The sequence below is a fragment of the Polypterus senegalus genome, chromosome 11 (assembly GCF_016835505.1).
Source record: "Polypterus senegalus isolate Bchr_013 chromosome 11, ASM1683550v1, whole genome shotgun sequence".
NCBI classification, from domain to species: Eukaryota; Metazoa; Chordata; class Cladistia; order Polypteriformes; family Polypteridae; genus Polypterus; species Polypterus senegalus.
In genome coordinates this window covers 40,753,296-40,769,474 of record NC_053164.1, presented here as the reverse complement: position 1 = coordinate 40,769,474, position 16,179 = coordinate 40,753,296, and the positions used below count along the sequence as shown (strand labels likewise).

Sequence of the window (16,179 nt, the reverse complement as noted above, 5' to 3'; positions counted from 1 at the left end):
AATCATGCCCAATCAACTGAATTTACCACAGGTGGACTCCAATTAAGCTGCAGAAACATCTCAAGGATGATCATGGGAAACAGGATGCACCTGAGCTCAATTTTCAGCTTCATGGCAAAGGCTGTGAATACTTATGTACATGTGCTTTCTCAATTTTTTTTATTTTTAATAAATTTGCAAAAATTTCAAGTAAACTTTTTTCACGTTGTCATTATGGGGTGTTGTGTGTAGAATTCTAAAGAAAAAAATGAATTTAGTCCATTTTGGAATAAGGCTGCAACATAAAATGCACCAGATGCACTAACTCGACAGTTTAAAAAAAAAAAGCAGAAAATGTACATGTTCAACTTAATGACATAGTTTTGCACACTATCACCAGCTGAGCCCTTATCAAATTCTCACCTCTCAACTACAAGTTTAAACCTAGAATAGTTGGACATGGCTTTTAAGCCTACTTCAGCTCAAGCACAGATAGTTTCTAGGGATTCTAGATATGATTAAGTCTAGGATAATACTCTGGTGCTCATATACTTCTGTATTATAGATGAAGCCAACAGTAGTAAAGACTTGATTTTATTATCAGACACTAACTGGGTCTCTACTTTGTCTCTTAACAGCTTGGGAAATGTATTACATACAACATGCCTTACTACTTTACCCATTATACATTACAAGAATCTGGACTTCAACTCAAGAGCTTTGCTTGTGAAAATGACTTTCGGCTTCCTTACTGATATAGGGAGAGTGATCTTCAAATTTCTGAGATCATCATGGAATGTAAAAAAAAAATCTACATTAATAAAAATACAAATTAAGGAGTTTTGAACATCCCAAGTTAATTTGAGGACTGCTAATATCTGTAACAGTATGCATTTGTTCCTCAATTATCCCTATCCATTTCAGCAAAAACTGTGCGGGTGCATTTAACTTGTCACCAAGTTTTAAAAATATGCTGCTATGCTGACTGGCATTAATGATTTATTGTAAATGAATGACAGAATGTATATGTCTCTATATGCTGCTTCAAAAATCAGTAAGAACTCCAAAAACAACTTATGGTCAATAGATAGCAAAATGGACATTTCTTGACAAACATTTTAAAAGGACACAGCTAAACCTTTCATAATAAGCTTACCCATTTGTTGAAAAATGATACAAATCCATAACCTTTCGATTTTCCCGTTGTCATGTCTTTAACCACGCGAGCATCACTATTAAAAAGAAAACAAAAACTCACATTAGATAAATTGCAACACTTAAGGCAACACAAATACCAAAGTTCTAACATTTTTAATTTAACCCAATTTATTCCACAAAAGCAAAAAAAGTCTACACAGTATCAAAAAGGATATGGATTTCCAACAATTTGAAAATGGTTAGAATAGAAACACAAAACAGGCCCAATTTAATTAGATATTATTGAATTTTTAATACATGGTAGGGAGTTTCTGAACTGGCATCTTGAAACCTAACATTTTAGGACATAAGCAAGCAGTTTACCTACATAAACAATATTACTGATGCTGGACAACCAACAAAATAAAAGCACAGCTCGGCATTGATTAGTTCCTGTCAAAAATTATGCAAATCCAATTAAAAGGTTGGACTTCTGACAAACTGCCACTATAAGGTTTCTGAAAACTAATAGAACGAGACAAATTCAGTGACTAAATTTATATTAAGTAAACCAGTCTCCACAATTTTGTGGTATAGCACAAGTGGTGCGAAGTTGGTATTTGCATTCTCATTTAGTAACGTTCAGTGACAAAAATCTTACTGTTAATGACATGTAAATAAGAAAAAAAATTAACCTAGGGTTACTATTGCTCCTTATTTGAGTTTACAAGGTTCTTTATTACTAAAATATACAAATGGGCAAATCTTTCCCGCAACATAATGCTAAAGAACACATGATCTTAAGACATAATTCACCTGAAGAGCTGCATAATGGTAAGAAAACTGAAGGAATTTTAACCTAATTATGTTAGACACTGCATTCGAATTTAAGTTATTTAAAAATTATACAATGTTGCAATGTAACATTTTGTAATGAGGAGGTAAGGTACTAATGTTGATTTCTAAGCTTAAAAAGATGCAGCCAGAAACAAAGCCAGATATCCAAGGAATTTTAGAGAATATTCAGTCTTGGCCAATAAACAAAAACACCTCTTTTGAGTTGGTCAATGAGAACTTTTAAATGGTGAATTTTAGGCATTCATATTTAAGTACACTAATGACCACTGTACAATAAGTATATATGTATTGTCTACATCATCTTGATTGTTGCTTTAATGAAGTATGAGCAGGTCACTCACTTTGCAAAAAAAAAAAAAAAAAAAGCCCTTAAGTGTCCACGCATTCAAGGTCTCATATAACCTAACTGGATAAACTACAGCAAGTTAGGGAGGCAAAGCTGCATAAAAATGAGTGATTTTGTTGCAAAATATAGGTCCTCATTCACGTGGAGGTGGTGTGGTTTTGAAAAGACTGATGTTGCTTAAAAATTGTGTCAGAAAATGTTTACCAAGGACAGCTTGAAAACTTTTGCTTCACCATCTGCAATGTAAATCTAGTACAGATGGTGATGTCAGACCTGAAATCAGTTTGAACAAATGATGTTCTATCAAACAGATTTATTTCCAAAACAGCACATGTTTATTGCCCTTGTTGGGGTCCTCAAATCCAAAACACATTATTTTTCTTTCATTTAAAACATTCATACAGATCACATCCTCCACTCCTCACTGTGAAGCCACAAGGGAGGAAGCAGAAAGGTCTTAGCTATTTAAAAAAAAAAAAAAGGTTACACAAGTGGAATCTCTGCACACTGTCTTCGAAAAAGACATCAAGAGGTACTTGATACCTGACATGGAAACTGATGTAAATCCACAAGAAAACATGAAGGCACTTCCCCAAATTTTGGGATATGTGTGGGGGTTGTGGGGTAAGGTACCTGGGCGTCACTGCCTCACACAGCCCTTCTGAGAGGTATCTTAGCACTGGAGGAAATTTTCTAACCTGTAACTATGCTGCTCTGAAGCCAGATGCTGTGGACAGACTGGGGATTCTGTCACACAACTTAAGTTTCCTCAGTAGAATTGAACATTTTTTTTCCTGACATAGTTCTGCAGTATCGGACAGAACTTGTTTATAAATGCTATAGTTTAGCATTAGTACTTTCCTGTGTAGTATTTGACAGAACTTTGGATTTTTACACTAGAGTAGTAGGCAAGATTTTTGTTCTTGCTTGTATATTGAAATGGTTTACTCATGCCTGCACTGTTTGATCTCAGTAATACTCTGACTGGTGATTTTAATGTTTGTTTTATTTTACTTTAGTTTTAAGTAAATAAAGACGACCAATTTTCCTTAACTTTTGATTCCATTAATCTCACTGTTAAGCTACAATTAATGCCCTATTATTAAAGCCAAGCTAGATCAACGAGACCTTTGCAAACATTGTTTTTAAAGGATGCAAAATATTATCCAATTATCATTAAAGTCCCAGAAAATAGAGATTTTTCTCCCAATAATCACACAGCCCTAATGTACAACACTGCATACATAAAATGTCTGGATTTCTGGGGAGACCATTATGCTCAGTAATGTTGAAGTAGCAGTTACAGCAAAAACCTTGTAAGGATCCATTCTAAGATTAGCAGAAGCACTCCATGCAATTATAAAGATCAGGACAATAAACTGTTCCCTTATGTACAGTTTATTTAAAGCCAAGAGATTTGGAATCTGGGTATGCAATGCTATTGTGCTCCTTTACAGAATTACATCAATCATTTTCCTCCTTACAAGCTTTTCTATATGCAGAGCCTGTCTGGTGACATCTACATCAAGTGGCATAAGTTGTGGTGCTAGAAGCATCCCCCGAAGTTTAAACATACTTTGAAAAAAAGAAACAAGAGAAATGTGGCTGCAGCAAAAACCACCAGAAAGCAGGTAAGGGGGAACTAACTTTGAAAGCAATGGTCTAAACACAGAAAGATGAATGGTCACATTCCTAGATACAATACTTACGATATTCTACCAAATGGTGCAAATGCTGCTTTGATGTCTTCTGTGGTTATTTCAGGACTAAGATCCCCAACAAAAACATGAAAATGATCTGCAAAAAAATAAATAAATAAAAACTTCTGCAAACCAACATAAAACTGTTTAAATGTAGTAAAGCTTACATAATTGACATTACAATCACATGTAAGAACACACTTAAACAGTTCAAGACATCCTTCAGAACTGCCTCAAAGAAACCTCTACTATGGGATTGACTATCACTATTTTTTCATGCCAGTATAGCTCTTGTAACTTCTATAAAACTGCATCAAAACATTTTATCTTAATTTTCTAGTAAAAAGGACAAATAACGAAAAACTACTTTTGCCATGCCTAGTCATGTGAAAAAAGTATATCCCTATGAAATGTTTCTTTTCTAGTACATGTGGATATAAAGATTTGATGTACATTTAAAAACTATATTTGCACCACATGTATATTTTTTGTAGTCCTTTGTATAATTTCAGCAAACAGTTGCATATTTCAATGTCTAATTCAACCTTACACATTTAATTTGGCTTGCTCTTGATGTTGAGGTACAGTAATCCCTCGCTATATCGCGCTTCGACTTTCGCGCCTTCACTCTATCGCAGATTTTATATGTAAGCATAACTAAATATATAACAGATTTTTCACTGCTTCACGGGTTCTGCGGACAATGTGTCTTTTTACTTCCTGTACATGCTTCCTCGGTTGGTTTGCCCAGTTGATTTCATACAAGGGACGCTAATGGCGGATGACTGGGAAGCTAACCAATCAGAGCATGCAGTTAAGTTCCTGTGTGCTGAATGTAGTGTTAACCAGGAAGTCTCGTCTCGCTCATTCAGCATTAACGTGTTTTGATGTGTAAAGAGTTAACTTTTGTGCTCTTTTGTGTTTCTTTGTGCATAGTCAAGCCTTTCATTATGGCTCCAAAACGATCTGTTCCTGCTGCTGTTTCAGGGTCTTGCCCAGGAACCAACGGAAGATGTTAACAATTGCCGAAAAGGTAAACGGTTGGGATATGCTTAAGGATGGGAAAAGCTACACCGCTGTAGGGCGCCATTACGGCATCAACGAGGCTACGATTCTTTTATTTAAAAAGTAGGAAAGGAATACAAGATCTACAGCCGCAGTGTCCTTTTAACCAGGGTGCAAAACGAGTTGCAAGTGGATGTAATAAGGCAGTAGTCTGGATGGAATCTGCTTTAGGGATTTGGATTGAAGACTGCCAGAAGAACAACGGCAGTGCTACACAATCGCCTGAAGAGGCTCCTTTAGAAGGGCTGTAATGCTCTCCTTTGTTGTGCAGTAAAATTAAACTCATTATCGGACAAGTCATCGTGTCATTTTTGGTGAGTAACCATAAATTAATTTTCTACTTACAGTACTTAGTACATGTATGTACATTTAGTGTCACTGTACACACATTTACTGTATACCATTTTTCTTGCATTGTACGTATTTATTGCTGGTGGTCTGTCTATCGTAATGGCTGTAACGTGATATCGGAGACACTAGATATCTTTAAAATAATATTTAGGTTTTACTGTATATAAACAGTGTGTTTATATACATAATTTCAATGAATCTTACCTAATATCTAAGAGAATACAAAGGGATTATGCTGTATAACTGTGCGGGGAATATTTATAAACAGTGTGGGAGAGTTTATAAGGGCTTAAAATATATAAAAATAACCAAACATATGGTTTCTACTTCGCGGATTTTCACCTATCACTGGGGGGTATGGAACGCAACCCCGCGATCGAGGAGGGATTACTGTTTATGGTATAGCTATAGCCTACAACAAATGAAAGTCTTAGGGGCCTTTGGGAAGGATGTTCTAAATGCCTAGGAGTTTAGAAAGGTATTTAAAAAGATCTCCAAAAAACTGAAAATGAACCACTCCACTGTCCACAGGGTCATATAAAAATGGTAAAGTTTTTAAACCATATGCCAGAAGGTTGACACTCAGCCTAAAGTGGTCCTTGAAATATGACAAACAAAAACACCATGTTTCCTCGAAAATACGACCAACTCTGAAAATAAGTCATTGCATTATTTTCAGGCTGCTCTGTAATATAAGCTCTACCCAACATTGTCAGTTGAAAAATAAGGAGCTTAAGTCCAGGTTTATACTTCACGCAATGCAACGCATGTGCCCAAAACATTCATTAAATTCCGTGGACACCTTGCCACAATATCTCGGAAAAGGATGTTTAATGATTATATCCCTCCATCCGGGAATGCACCTATTCCAGCAGCATCAGCGCACGTCAGAAACAAAATACTTGGGCGGGGCATCAGCTTATCACAAGGTGAACACAAGCACACCCACATACACTAATGTAATTTTAGCATCACCAAATCCCCAAACCTTCATGTCTTTGGATGGAAAACGAAGCACACTGTGGAAACCCACCAGGAAAACATGCAAACTCCAGGCAGGGATCACAAGGGACGGGACTCCCTGCAAGACAGCAGCACTACCGCTCTGCCACCATGTCACCCCAACATGTGTAACTATTAACAGTATTCATTATTTTAACAAAGTTAACGATCTATAAAATGTAACATACATATTTTAGTGCATTTCATCATGAAAGTGATATCAAGTATAAATCTAAAAATTCTAAATGTGCAGAGAACTAGAATATCAAATTTAAAATGTGCTCTGTGTGACGATCTATTGCTACTGTCAGGTCAGGAGGAAGCCCAAGCGATTAACAACTGGATTGGTTTTAAGATTGACGTTTACGAGGTTAAATCCAAAATTTCCACTTTAATCACAAAATAGACATTTTCATTATGTCCTAAATTTTCTTCTCTATGGCTCAAATACACTACCGTACATTCTATTCTATTGTGAAGGTGCAAAAAAAAAAAAAAAAAAAAAAAAAAAAAGGCACAGAAGATGGTATAGGAGGTTTAAAATATATTCTTTCATTACATTGAGGAATATACAATGCTTGAATATAAAAGCAGCATGAATACATTTGTATGTAGGCATTTTGCTTCACCACACCAAACCATTCAAACATCAATCCTGGATGATCCTATAAGCGGCTGGAGTAGCAAGAAATTCAGGCTGGAATTCAGGGTTTGAATGTGGAGAGTTATGATGATGTTCCAGAAGATGACATGGCTATATTTGGATAAATGTATACTTTTGTACATGAATAAATAGGAAATTCCTTGTAAATAAGCCCTACTGCATCTTTTGAAGCAAAAATCAATATAAGACCCGGTCTAATTTTCGGGGAAACGGGGTATTATGCAAACTGGTGACCCTCAGAAACTTTTCTTCGGATTAGGTCGCAACTTTGGGTCTGCCAGATCTCTATCAGAGTTTATTCTAATTGCCTTTGGATTCAGTATTTTGCAGAGACGGATGCAATTTTTACTGCTATAAAAAGCAGTATATATTCATGAAAACAAAATATTACAAAAAGTGTTTAATACCCCCAAACTGTACCAAAATATTTGTCATTCTAGATCTTCTAGCTTATAAACACCAAACGTTTTTTTAATCAAAATATTTGACTGAAGTCTCAAAGCACTTGACACTTACAGGCTCTTATACTATTAGAAGTCTAATAAACCTTAAAAGACCCGATTTTAATACTTAAGAAGTGAGACAACTTTGGTGTTGCAGTGTAAATTAAAGGTGGTTATCTGCTTAAGCAGGCAGGTGGAAACCATTTCAATGGGAAAAAGCCACAGTACTCCGAATTCACTCACTCCAGCATGACCATGAGACCAATAGATGCACACCAAGTGTCACTTTTGTGAACCGATTTTTTCTTTTCTAAATCTAGTTTTAATAACTTGGGGGAAAAAAAAAAAAAAGTGCTGTGCCTGTCTCAGCTGTAACCTGAATGTAATTGCACTGACGCACATACATACTGTACATACATATTCAAAGGTATTAAATTTGCTGTTATTTTAGGGGTACACCCAAGGATATTTCACTATTTTAAAATTTATACCATGTAACACAACCTTAATAAAAACAAACAAGTTAGTCACATTTGCACTGACACTAAACTACAAGAAATGGCAGAGAGTATCAAACTAGAATCAATAGATTCATTATGGACACTCCTTGCCAATTCACAGTTAACCAGACTTGGGGATTTAACATTAAATGTAAACAAAAGTATCAGGTGGAGGGTAAAAAAAATAGCGTGGAATAATCTTTGGGGGTTGGGTTGTGATATCAGATAAGATGAAAGTACATCTTAAAAGGACTTGAGATTATAGTGTACCCACTTTTCACAGTTATGCTGGACCAATTAACAAGGCTAATACGATACACTGAATAGCACAATGTGTACAGTACAAGCCAAGGGAGGTTATCCTTCAGATACACAGCACACTTGTTCTACCTAATCTGCAAGTGTTTGATGGCTATCTATATATAAATCATTTGCTCCAAACAAAAAAAATAAATAAATTGGTTGCAGCTAAGAAATCTTTCTGGAATTAACTCTACTTCCCCTTTAGGTTTTTTATTTCTTTTTTCACTCACACATGAAGATGGTAGAGTGCTTAGAAACATACTTGTGTTCAGACTTGTAGCGTATGCATGGGGATAGAATAGAGAAAGTGCTTGCACAAGCCAGCAAGTCAGGGAGTAAATAACTAGTGTCATACCGATGACTAGTTAAGAGTAACTGCAATTCCTTAGTGGGTAGAAATTAAACAAATGAATAATTTGATACAGCAGTTCACAATAATGACAGAAAACATAAGCACTACAAGAGAGCAAGGGTACAAAACTATTTTAAGAATGATCTATCAGGTTAGAAAGAGGTAAAAGAAGGGGCTCTGCAGTAGGTGGAGTCATTTAAGTGACAGTGGAGCAGTGCAAGTAGTGGTGGACAGAGGCAATTAAGTAAATAATCAACCTCAAAACAAAAGGATGAAAACTACACTATAAAATTCATACAAGACTGAATGTGACAGCAGCCATTAAGAAAGCCATCAGGGAAGATAACAGAATGTAGATAAAGCAAAAGATGACCCAAAGAGATTCTTCCAATATTTTAGTTGTAAAAGAACAGCCAAGAAGTAGGTGAAGTGTATTAAAAACAAAGGCCATGTCACGTTAGATGACTTTTCCAGGAATTTTCAGACATAACTTTTATGAACATAATCTTAGCAAACTGGTGGCATTCAACAGTGCATTCCTGTGAAGCCACGAACATACTATCCCATGGCCAGGGACTCGTTCCAACAACTCTACCACTTGCTCTATCTTCAGTAGTAGGGGTAGGCTCTATATGCATGAGATCCAAACAAATGAACATCAAGAAGCACAATGTATTTCAACGCAGCAACAAGGAATAAGGATCATGGGTGTTTTGTTGGACTTCACAAATAGAAGTTGAGTCCGATGCCTCATGTTTTTACATACCACATCAGAATGGAGAAAGAAAAAAGACATTGTAACTGAACTCTATTGGTTGTCACAAAAAAAACTCCAAGCATGAATTTGCTAGAAGGTTACTGCACAGTTAATAATTCTACATTTAAAAAAAAAGTCTATCCCATGCTCAAGATACTTGCTAAATGTAACATAATGTGACATCTATTTAAGGGTGAAAATAAAATAGTGAAATTAAGTCTAAATTTTTCTAAATATTCACATGTGAAAAAGTAACATCCCAGCAATAACTGGAACAGTTCTACTAAGAAGGTACTTGGCGATTTAAAAATTGTAGAGGGAGAAGAATTTCTTAAATAGGCTGAAACCTAACAAATCAACAGGACCAAATAAAAATCTCCCCTCCAGGAGAAATGTTAATATATAAATAAATGATCTAGACAAGCTGGTTAAGTATATAGATGAATCAAGTGAATTTGAGGGATGTAGACAGTATACAGGCTAAGGCAGATTTGTGACAGATGAAATTTCATTCAAGTAAATGTACAATGAGTATGAAGTAAAAATGTTTTTGAATACACAATGGATTATCTTAACCTCAGTATTCAGAAGCCATTAAAGCGGCTAAGAAAATGTTAGGTTACGTAGCATGAAGTGTAGAGCATTACATTTAAGCTTTATCACACACTGGTGAGGCCTCACCTGGAGTAACGAGTGTAGTTTGTGTGTCTGGGCTAGGGAAGGGAAAGAGAAAAAAAAACCCTAAAACTAACAGTGCCAGATCAGGTGGAGCAAGAGAGTAGAATAAAACTGAATAAAAAAAAAAATTCTAGATTTTACAAGTACCATAACTTTACACAGGCTGTTATGACTAACTTGTGAGATTTGTTTTAATCTATACTAATAAAAGGCAAAACCCTCACTGACTCGCTCACTCATCACTAATTCTCCAACTTTCCGTGTAGGTGGAAGGCTGAAATTTGGCAGGCTCATTCCTTACAGCTTACTTACAAAAGTTGGGCAGGTTTAATTTCAAAATTCTACGTGTAATGGTCATAACTGGAACCTATTTTTCCTCCCTATATTGTAATGGAGTTGAGCTCGATGGCCGTGGGGGGGAAGAGTTTCATGTGACATCATCATGCCTCCCACGTAATCACGTGAACTGACTCTGTCAACGCAGTACGTAGAAAACAAGGAAGAGCTCCAAAAAGCAATGAAGAAAACATGCATTATACAATTGAGAAGGCAGCGAAACAATAAGAAGCGAGCGACATACAAGCATATTCATGAGTGCAGCTACTTCGGAAACAAAGCACAGTGTAAACTTAAAGTTTAAATTAAGTTCATAGACAGGCTGCCGCTGGCGTTTGTCATACCCACGGCTAATGCGGGATACAAGTTTAATGAGAGGACGCAGGATATAAACGAGAGTTTTGATCATTTTGTAACTAAGTTAAAATTGCTGGTGAAGGGCTACGCTGATGCAAATTCTGAGAGACTGTTTGTGGGGGGACTGACAGACAGTTAAGGCGGGTGGGGGGAGTGACATCATCTCCCCTCCCATTCACCTCATTTCACTCTGAGCTCCGCAGCTAACGCAGTCTTGCGGAAGCAACTTTGTGACGCTGCCACCAAATACTCACATAAAAATCCACAAGTTAATACACACGCTGTCTCTAGAGTTTCTCCACACTCTTAATCCTTCAGGCACTACTTACAAAAGGTTACATTGACAATCATGTTACGTTATTTTAAAAATGTTTCCTTTTCTTAGCACAAGCACAGCTGAGAAGCTTTGATGCATGTGCTCCATAACGCGTTAAAAAATAACGCATTTAATCACACTTTGCATTCCAAGCAAAGGGGAACTTCTGTCAAGGCATGATTTCCTGGTACACGGATTACATTGATGCACACATCAGAGCTACAAAAATGTAAGAGTCGGAAGAAAGCGCGTTGCTAGGACCGATTGGAGGAAAATTTCCTTTCAAAAGACTACCCGACGGATGCCTTGATAAAAGCGTGGTTTTGTGCACACATATATATGCATATATATCTCAGCAACACTCATGACAATGACAATCATGTTACATTATTATTAAAATGTTTCCTTTTCTTTTTCATTACTTCTTTAACACACTACTTCTCCATTGCGAAGCGCGGGTATTTTGCTAGTTGTTTATATTCACTTTTACTTGTGAACAGCACACTTGTTTCGTCGATTTGTTAAGAGACTTAAATCAAATGTACGTTTTTATTACATAACAGCAGCAGGCCACCACGTAAAACACTAAATGCAGTAAGGCCCCAGGATTGAATGGCAGCATTGTGAATATGAAGCTGCAGTTTTTACCCCAGGCACCAGCGAAGCAGTGAGAACGTCGCGTTTCCACTGTCACAGCAACATGTAAATTGAACAATTTATTTTTCTTCGGTTTAATTCTTGAATAAAAGCACTTGGTTTGTTATACCTTTCGTGAAAGTGTTTGATATTTGGACTTCAGTCTCACATATACACTTCACGTCAACATTTTCTCATCACTATAACATACGGGAAAATTCTGTTTTAGTTGTGTTCAACATTTCTCATCTTGCAAGACATGTCATCGTACACAGATCTTTGTAGACAAGGAACCCAGCTTATAGTTAACTAAAACCAAAACTATAAAATTAAACATTTTCATGAACTGAAAAAATGAGTCAAAATTAAAAACAAATTAAATGAAACTATTAACTCTTTTAGGGCAGATGTCAACTTTTGTCAACAGGAGGGGTTGAGGGTGCTTGTCAACTAAAGTCGACATCCAGAGGTAGAGGGCGACAATCAGCTATTAATGGCGACAAAACTCACTGTTACATCACAGGTATTCCCTCTCTGCTTGGAGGAATGGTAAGACTCATTGACTCTGCATCTAATCCTTGCATGTGCATGTTACGAAATGTAAACAAAGACAAGATAGCATTGTAATCTCACAAGGGAGCGAAGCGAGTGCAGAAAAGAAAATATTCAGCAGACTATGTTTTGCGCATTATCGTCGAGTCAGGCTCTAATTTTGTTGACAGTGATCAGGAGATCAAGGAAGAGAGTGAGGAACTGGCATCAGCTGATCGGACACCAGCCGATGCACCTCTGGCAAGATTCATGTGGGAGGAACATCCAGACATTGATCCATGGGAGCCAAACTGGCTACCAGACTTCACAAGACAGCGTGGCTTGCTGTTGGACACGACAGATTACTAGCTGCTGGACTACTTCAGGCTATTCTCTCCTGATGCTTCTTTTCAGCTACTGTCAGACGAGACAAACAGGTACGCAGAGCAATTTTTTGAATCGCGGGCTGCGCTTGCACCGCATTCTCGTTTTTCCAAGTGGAAACACGCAACAAGAGACAACATGAAGGGCTTTGTTGCCTTACAAATAGAGATTGGACTAGACTGGTGATACAACTTCGGGTAGCATTGGTCCATATGTGCTTTGTCCCCTGGTGACTTTGGACGGGTTATGCCACGTGATAGGTACATGCTGCTGCAGCAAAGTTTTATTCACTTCTGTGATAACCAGAAGCAAATCCCAAGGGGTGAGCCAGGCTAACACCCCATGTATAAAGTGCAGACGCTGCTTGACATTGTGAAACCAACAAACAATTTTATCAGCCTGGCCGTGATTTGTCTGTGCATGAATCTGATAAAATAAAAGTGACACCTGTTTTTCCACCAATATGTGCCAGTCAAGCCCACAAAGTATGGCATAAATGATTTTGTACTGGCAAAAGCAAACACTGGTTTCTGCCTGAAAGTAATTACATATACAGGTATATATTCCTTTCAAAGAGAGAACTGTCCCTTGACAAGTCAGGTTGTGCTGGAGCTGCTTCAGGGCTATGAACATCTGGGTCATGTTGTGTACATGGACAATATTTATAAATGCCCAGAATTGTTCATGGAGCTACAGAGCAGGGGATTGGAGCTTGGTGCACAGCGAGGGTGAACAGGAGACATATGCCTTCACAGTTTAAGCCAGACAGGCTGAAGATGAAAAGAGGTGACAATACGGTTTTCATATGGGTGGAAAACTTGATGGCAGTGGCATGGCACGATGTCAAACGGGTGACTTTTCTCTACAGTACACACTAACCATATATGTGAGAAAGTGCAGCAACAGACAATTGAAAAGGAAACACCAGTGCAACACATATTATAAGCAGTGCAATGCGGCAATGCATGCAATTGGCTGCTTTGAGCGATATACTTTGCAGGACTTTGCTGTGCAACATGTATGTGATATGTATGTGAAACCATAGTACGCAGGCTCATACAACATGCAAGACAGTAACATTTGTCAAAAGTAATATTTTTTGTTGATTTGATATGTTAAACCATTGCTTTGTGCTCTTTTTAAAAAAAAAAAAAAGTTAAGTTTTTGGAAAAATATTCAGCTCTGGGAGAAAAGCTAAATTAAATAGACAACCCAGCCCAATATTTGTGAAGTCTGATACAACGGTGAATTGCTGTCACTCGATTGAGACACCGGCTTCAATTGGAAAATTGACTAAAGATATTTCACACACACACAAAGCAGCAAATGCAAGTTTTACAAAACTGGTTCTGTGTATTAGATGTTAGATCTGATTAGTAAGACAGTAAGAAAATACTTCCCACTCACACTACCTCTGGTCTTTCCTCTAAATCAAATTGGACATCAATCATAGGGAGCTTTACCTCTGCACACTTCGTTTCAGAGCTTAAAACTGCAATCTTTTGTAAACAACTGTTCAGAAAGGTAACACAAACAGACCACACACACACACTTCTAACACTTTGCATAAATGTAAACAGTACACAGTGCATTTTGTGTAGATAAAAAATGTACTAAATTTTGTATTACATGTACTAAACTAATGTACTAAATACACACACTAAAGCACAATAAGATTGGCTCCCACAATTTAGTTTATTGGCTCTCACAATTTAGTTTTAATTTTTCTAAAAACACTCTTAAATTTAGTTTGTGTTTAATTCCTTCTGTTCATATTGTTTATACAGTGTTCACTGTATTCTTGTGCATATATGTATTAGTTATTTAGGCTTGAATGTTGGTTTACAGGTGTTTATGTACAACTTTATGCATCTTGTGTCACACGTGTGCAGGGGAGACATTTTGAGGCCTTAAGTAACTGCATTTCTCCGCCGGACTCAAGCTGGCGCTATACTCTAAATCTCCACTTTCCCACTGCAGACCAGCAGAAGTGCCCACCTTTTAAAGACATCACTTCCAGTCCCGGTGAACCCTGCCTCCTAAAGATGTTAATGTCACTTCTGGTGCCCGTGAAACACATCTTCCTGTCACCCAACTATTTTAGCGGCCATATTTTCATTATGTACATCAATTTCTCTCTTCATTTACCATAAACCAGAATTATTTCGGGATACCACTCTAGCTGCCTTCTATCACTTAAGAGTGCTGGTGAAGACTCTGAAGCTGTTGATGGAAATGAGGCCACCGCAAGCCATGGTGAAACGGAAGTGGCTGTAGAATCAATACCATGTTAAAGGAAGTACTGTATCAATTTTAATTTTAAAAATCAATATAGATTTTCATTTTCTGACAACCTGGACACTAATTAAAAGGTGTCTGTGATTACATTTTGGTTTCTATTGCCTATTCAATACAAAATTCTTCATTATTGTTTTGACTAGTCAATATGAAATCAATTTCAAATGGTGAAAACGAAAATGATACCCAGGATGACAAATTAGCACAAGGATAATTGATTTGCCAATATACCTGAATTTCAAACAGAAGTCTCTCACCTGTATATAATACAAAAGCACATTGTCAGTATCTAATTTGCATCCTGTTACTAGTTAAAACTAAACTGTAGGAATGTAATTTTCTTTGCATCAGTAGTAACATGGCAAACAAATTCCTTTCTCGTCAAAATATCTAACATTTTCTAGAGTCAAAATTATACCCACCAGTTAAAACATTAAAGTGTGAGATTAAACACAAGTATGCCAATTATGTTCAGGAATAAACCACAATTTAAAAGAGCGGCAGATTAAAAACACTAGAGATGCCATAACTGCAATGGAGGCAAGATGGATATAGGAAAAGCAAAACAAGCCCAGAAGAAAAAAAAACAACAAAACAAAACATGTAAACCACACCAACTTAGTTAATTACATTCCCTGTTATTATATTAACTGAATATAATCTACTAGAGACTCAAAGCTAGAAGTAGTATGGCTTCTGTATTGCGCCTGCATTAAAACTTGAACTGTTAAAGGCTGATTTATACTCCCGTGTTGAGGCAACACCGTCACTATGTGTATAGATTACAGCACTGAAAGCAGTGTATAAATCTGCACTGCGCTCCAGATGCATGCTCTAACATTAGTTACCAATGTTTGTGGCACTCAAGAAAAGCAAATGATCAGTTAAAATGAAGGGAGCTTTTGCCATTCAGGATCACTGTTCCCTTTCTACACATTTTCTTCTGAGGTTAAATTTGTCCCTCATATTTTTCCTTTTTTTCCCCCATACATAGTCTTCCAAACTAAAAAGGCAAAAAGAAATTTTTATTTACCAAACTGGCAAATAAGTGTCATAGGGGTGCGAGTAGGGTTGGTGTTAATGTTGTGTAGTTATATTTTTGAGAAAGCGCGCCTACATGTAGACTCGACACTGTTACCTTAAGGCAGCCAAAAAAAAAAAAAGACCATTACACTGTACATGAAGC

The 16,179-nt window shown here is 36.9% G+C and overlaps 1 protein-coding gene across 2 annotated transcripts in view; it reads right to left on the bottom strand.

Moving 5' to 3' along the window:
• The window catches only part of LOC120538875 (nucleolysin TIA-1), a 45,233-nt gene that overhangs the window by 17,128 nt on the left and 11,926 nt on the right, over positions 1-16,179 (bottom strand). For both annotated transcript variants that reach the window (XM_039768450.1, XM_039768451.1), the window contains exons 5-6: positions 4,030-4,117; positions 1,136-1,211 (exon numbers count right to left, since the gene is read on the bottom strand). In XM_039768450.1, coding sequence (XP_039624384.1) covers positions 1,136-1,211; positions 4,030-4,117 — 164 coding nt within the window. The remainder of the gene's footprint in view (positions 1-1,135; positions 1,212-4,029; positions 4,118-16,179) is intronic.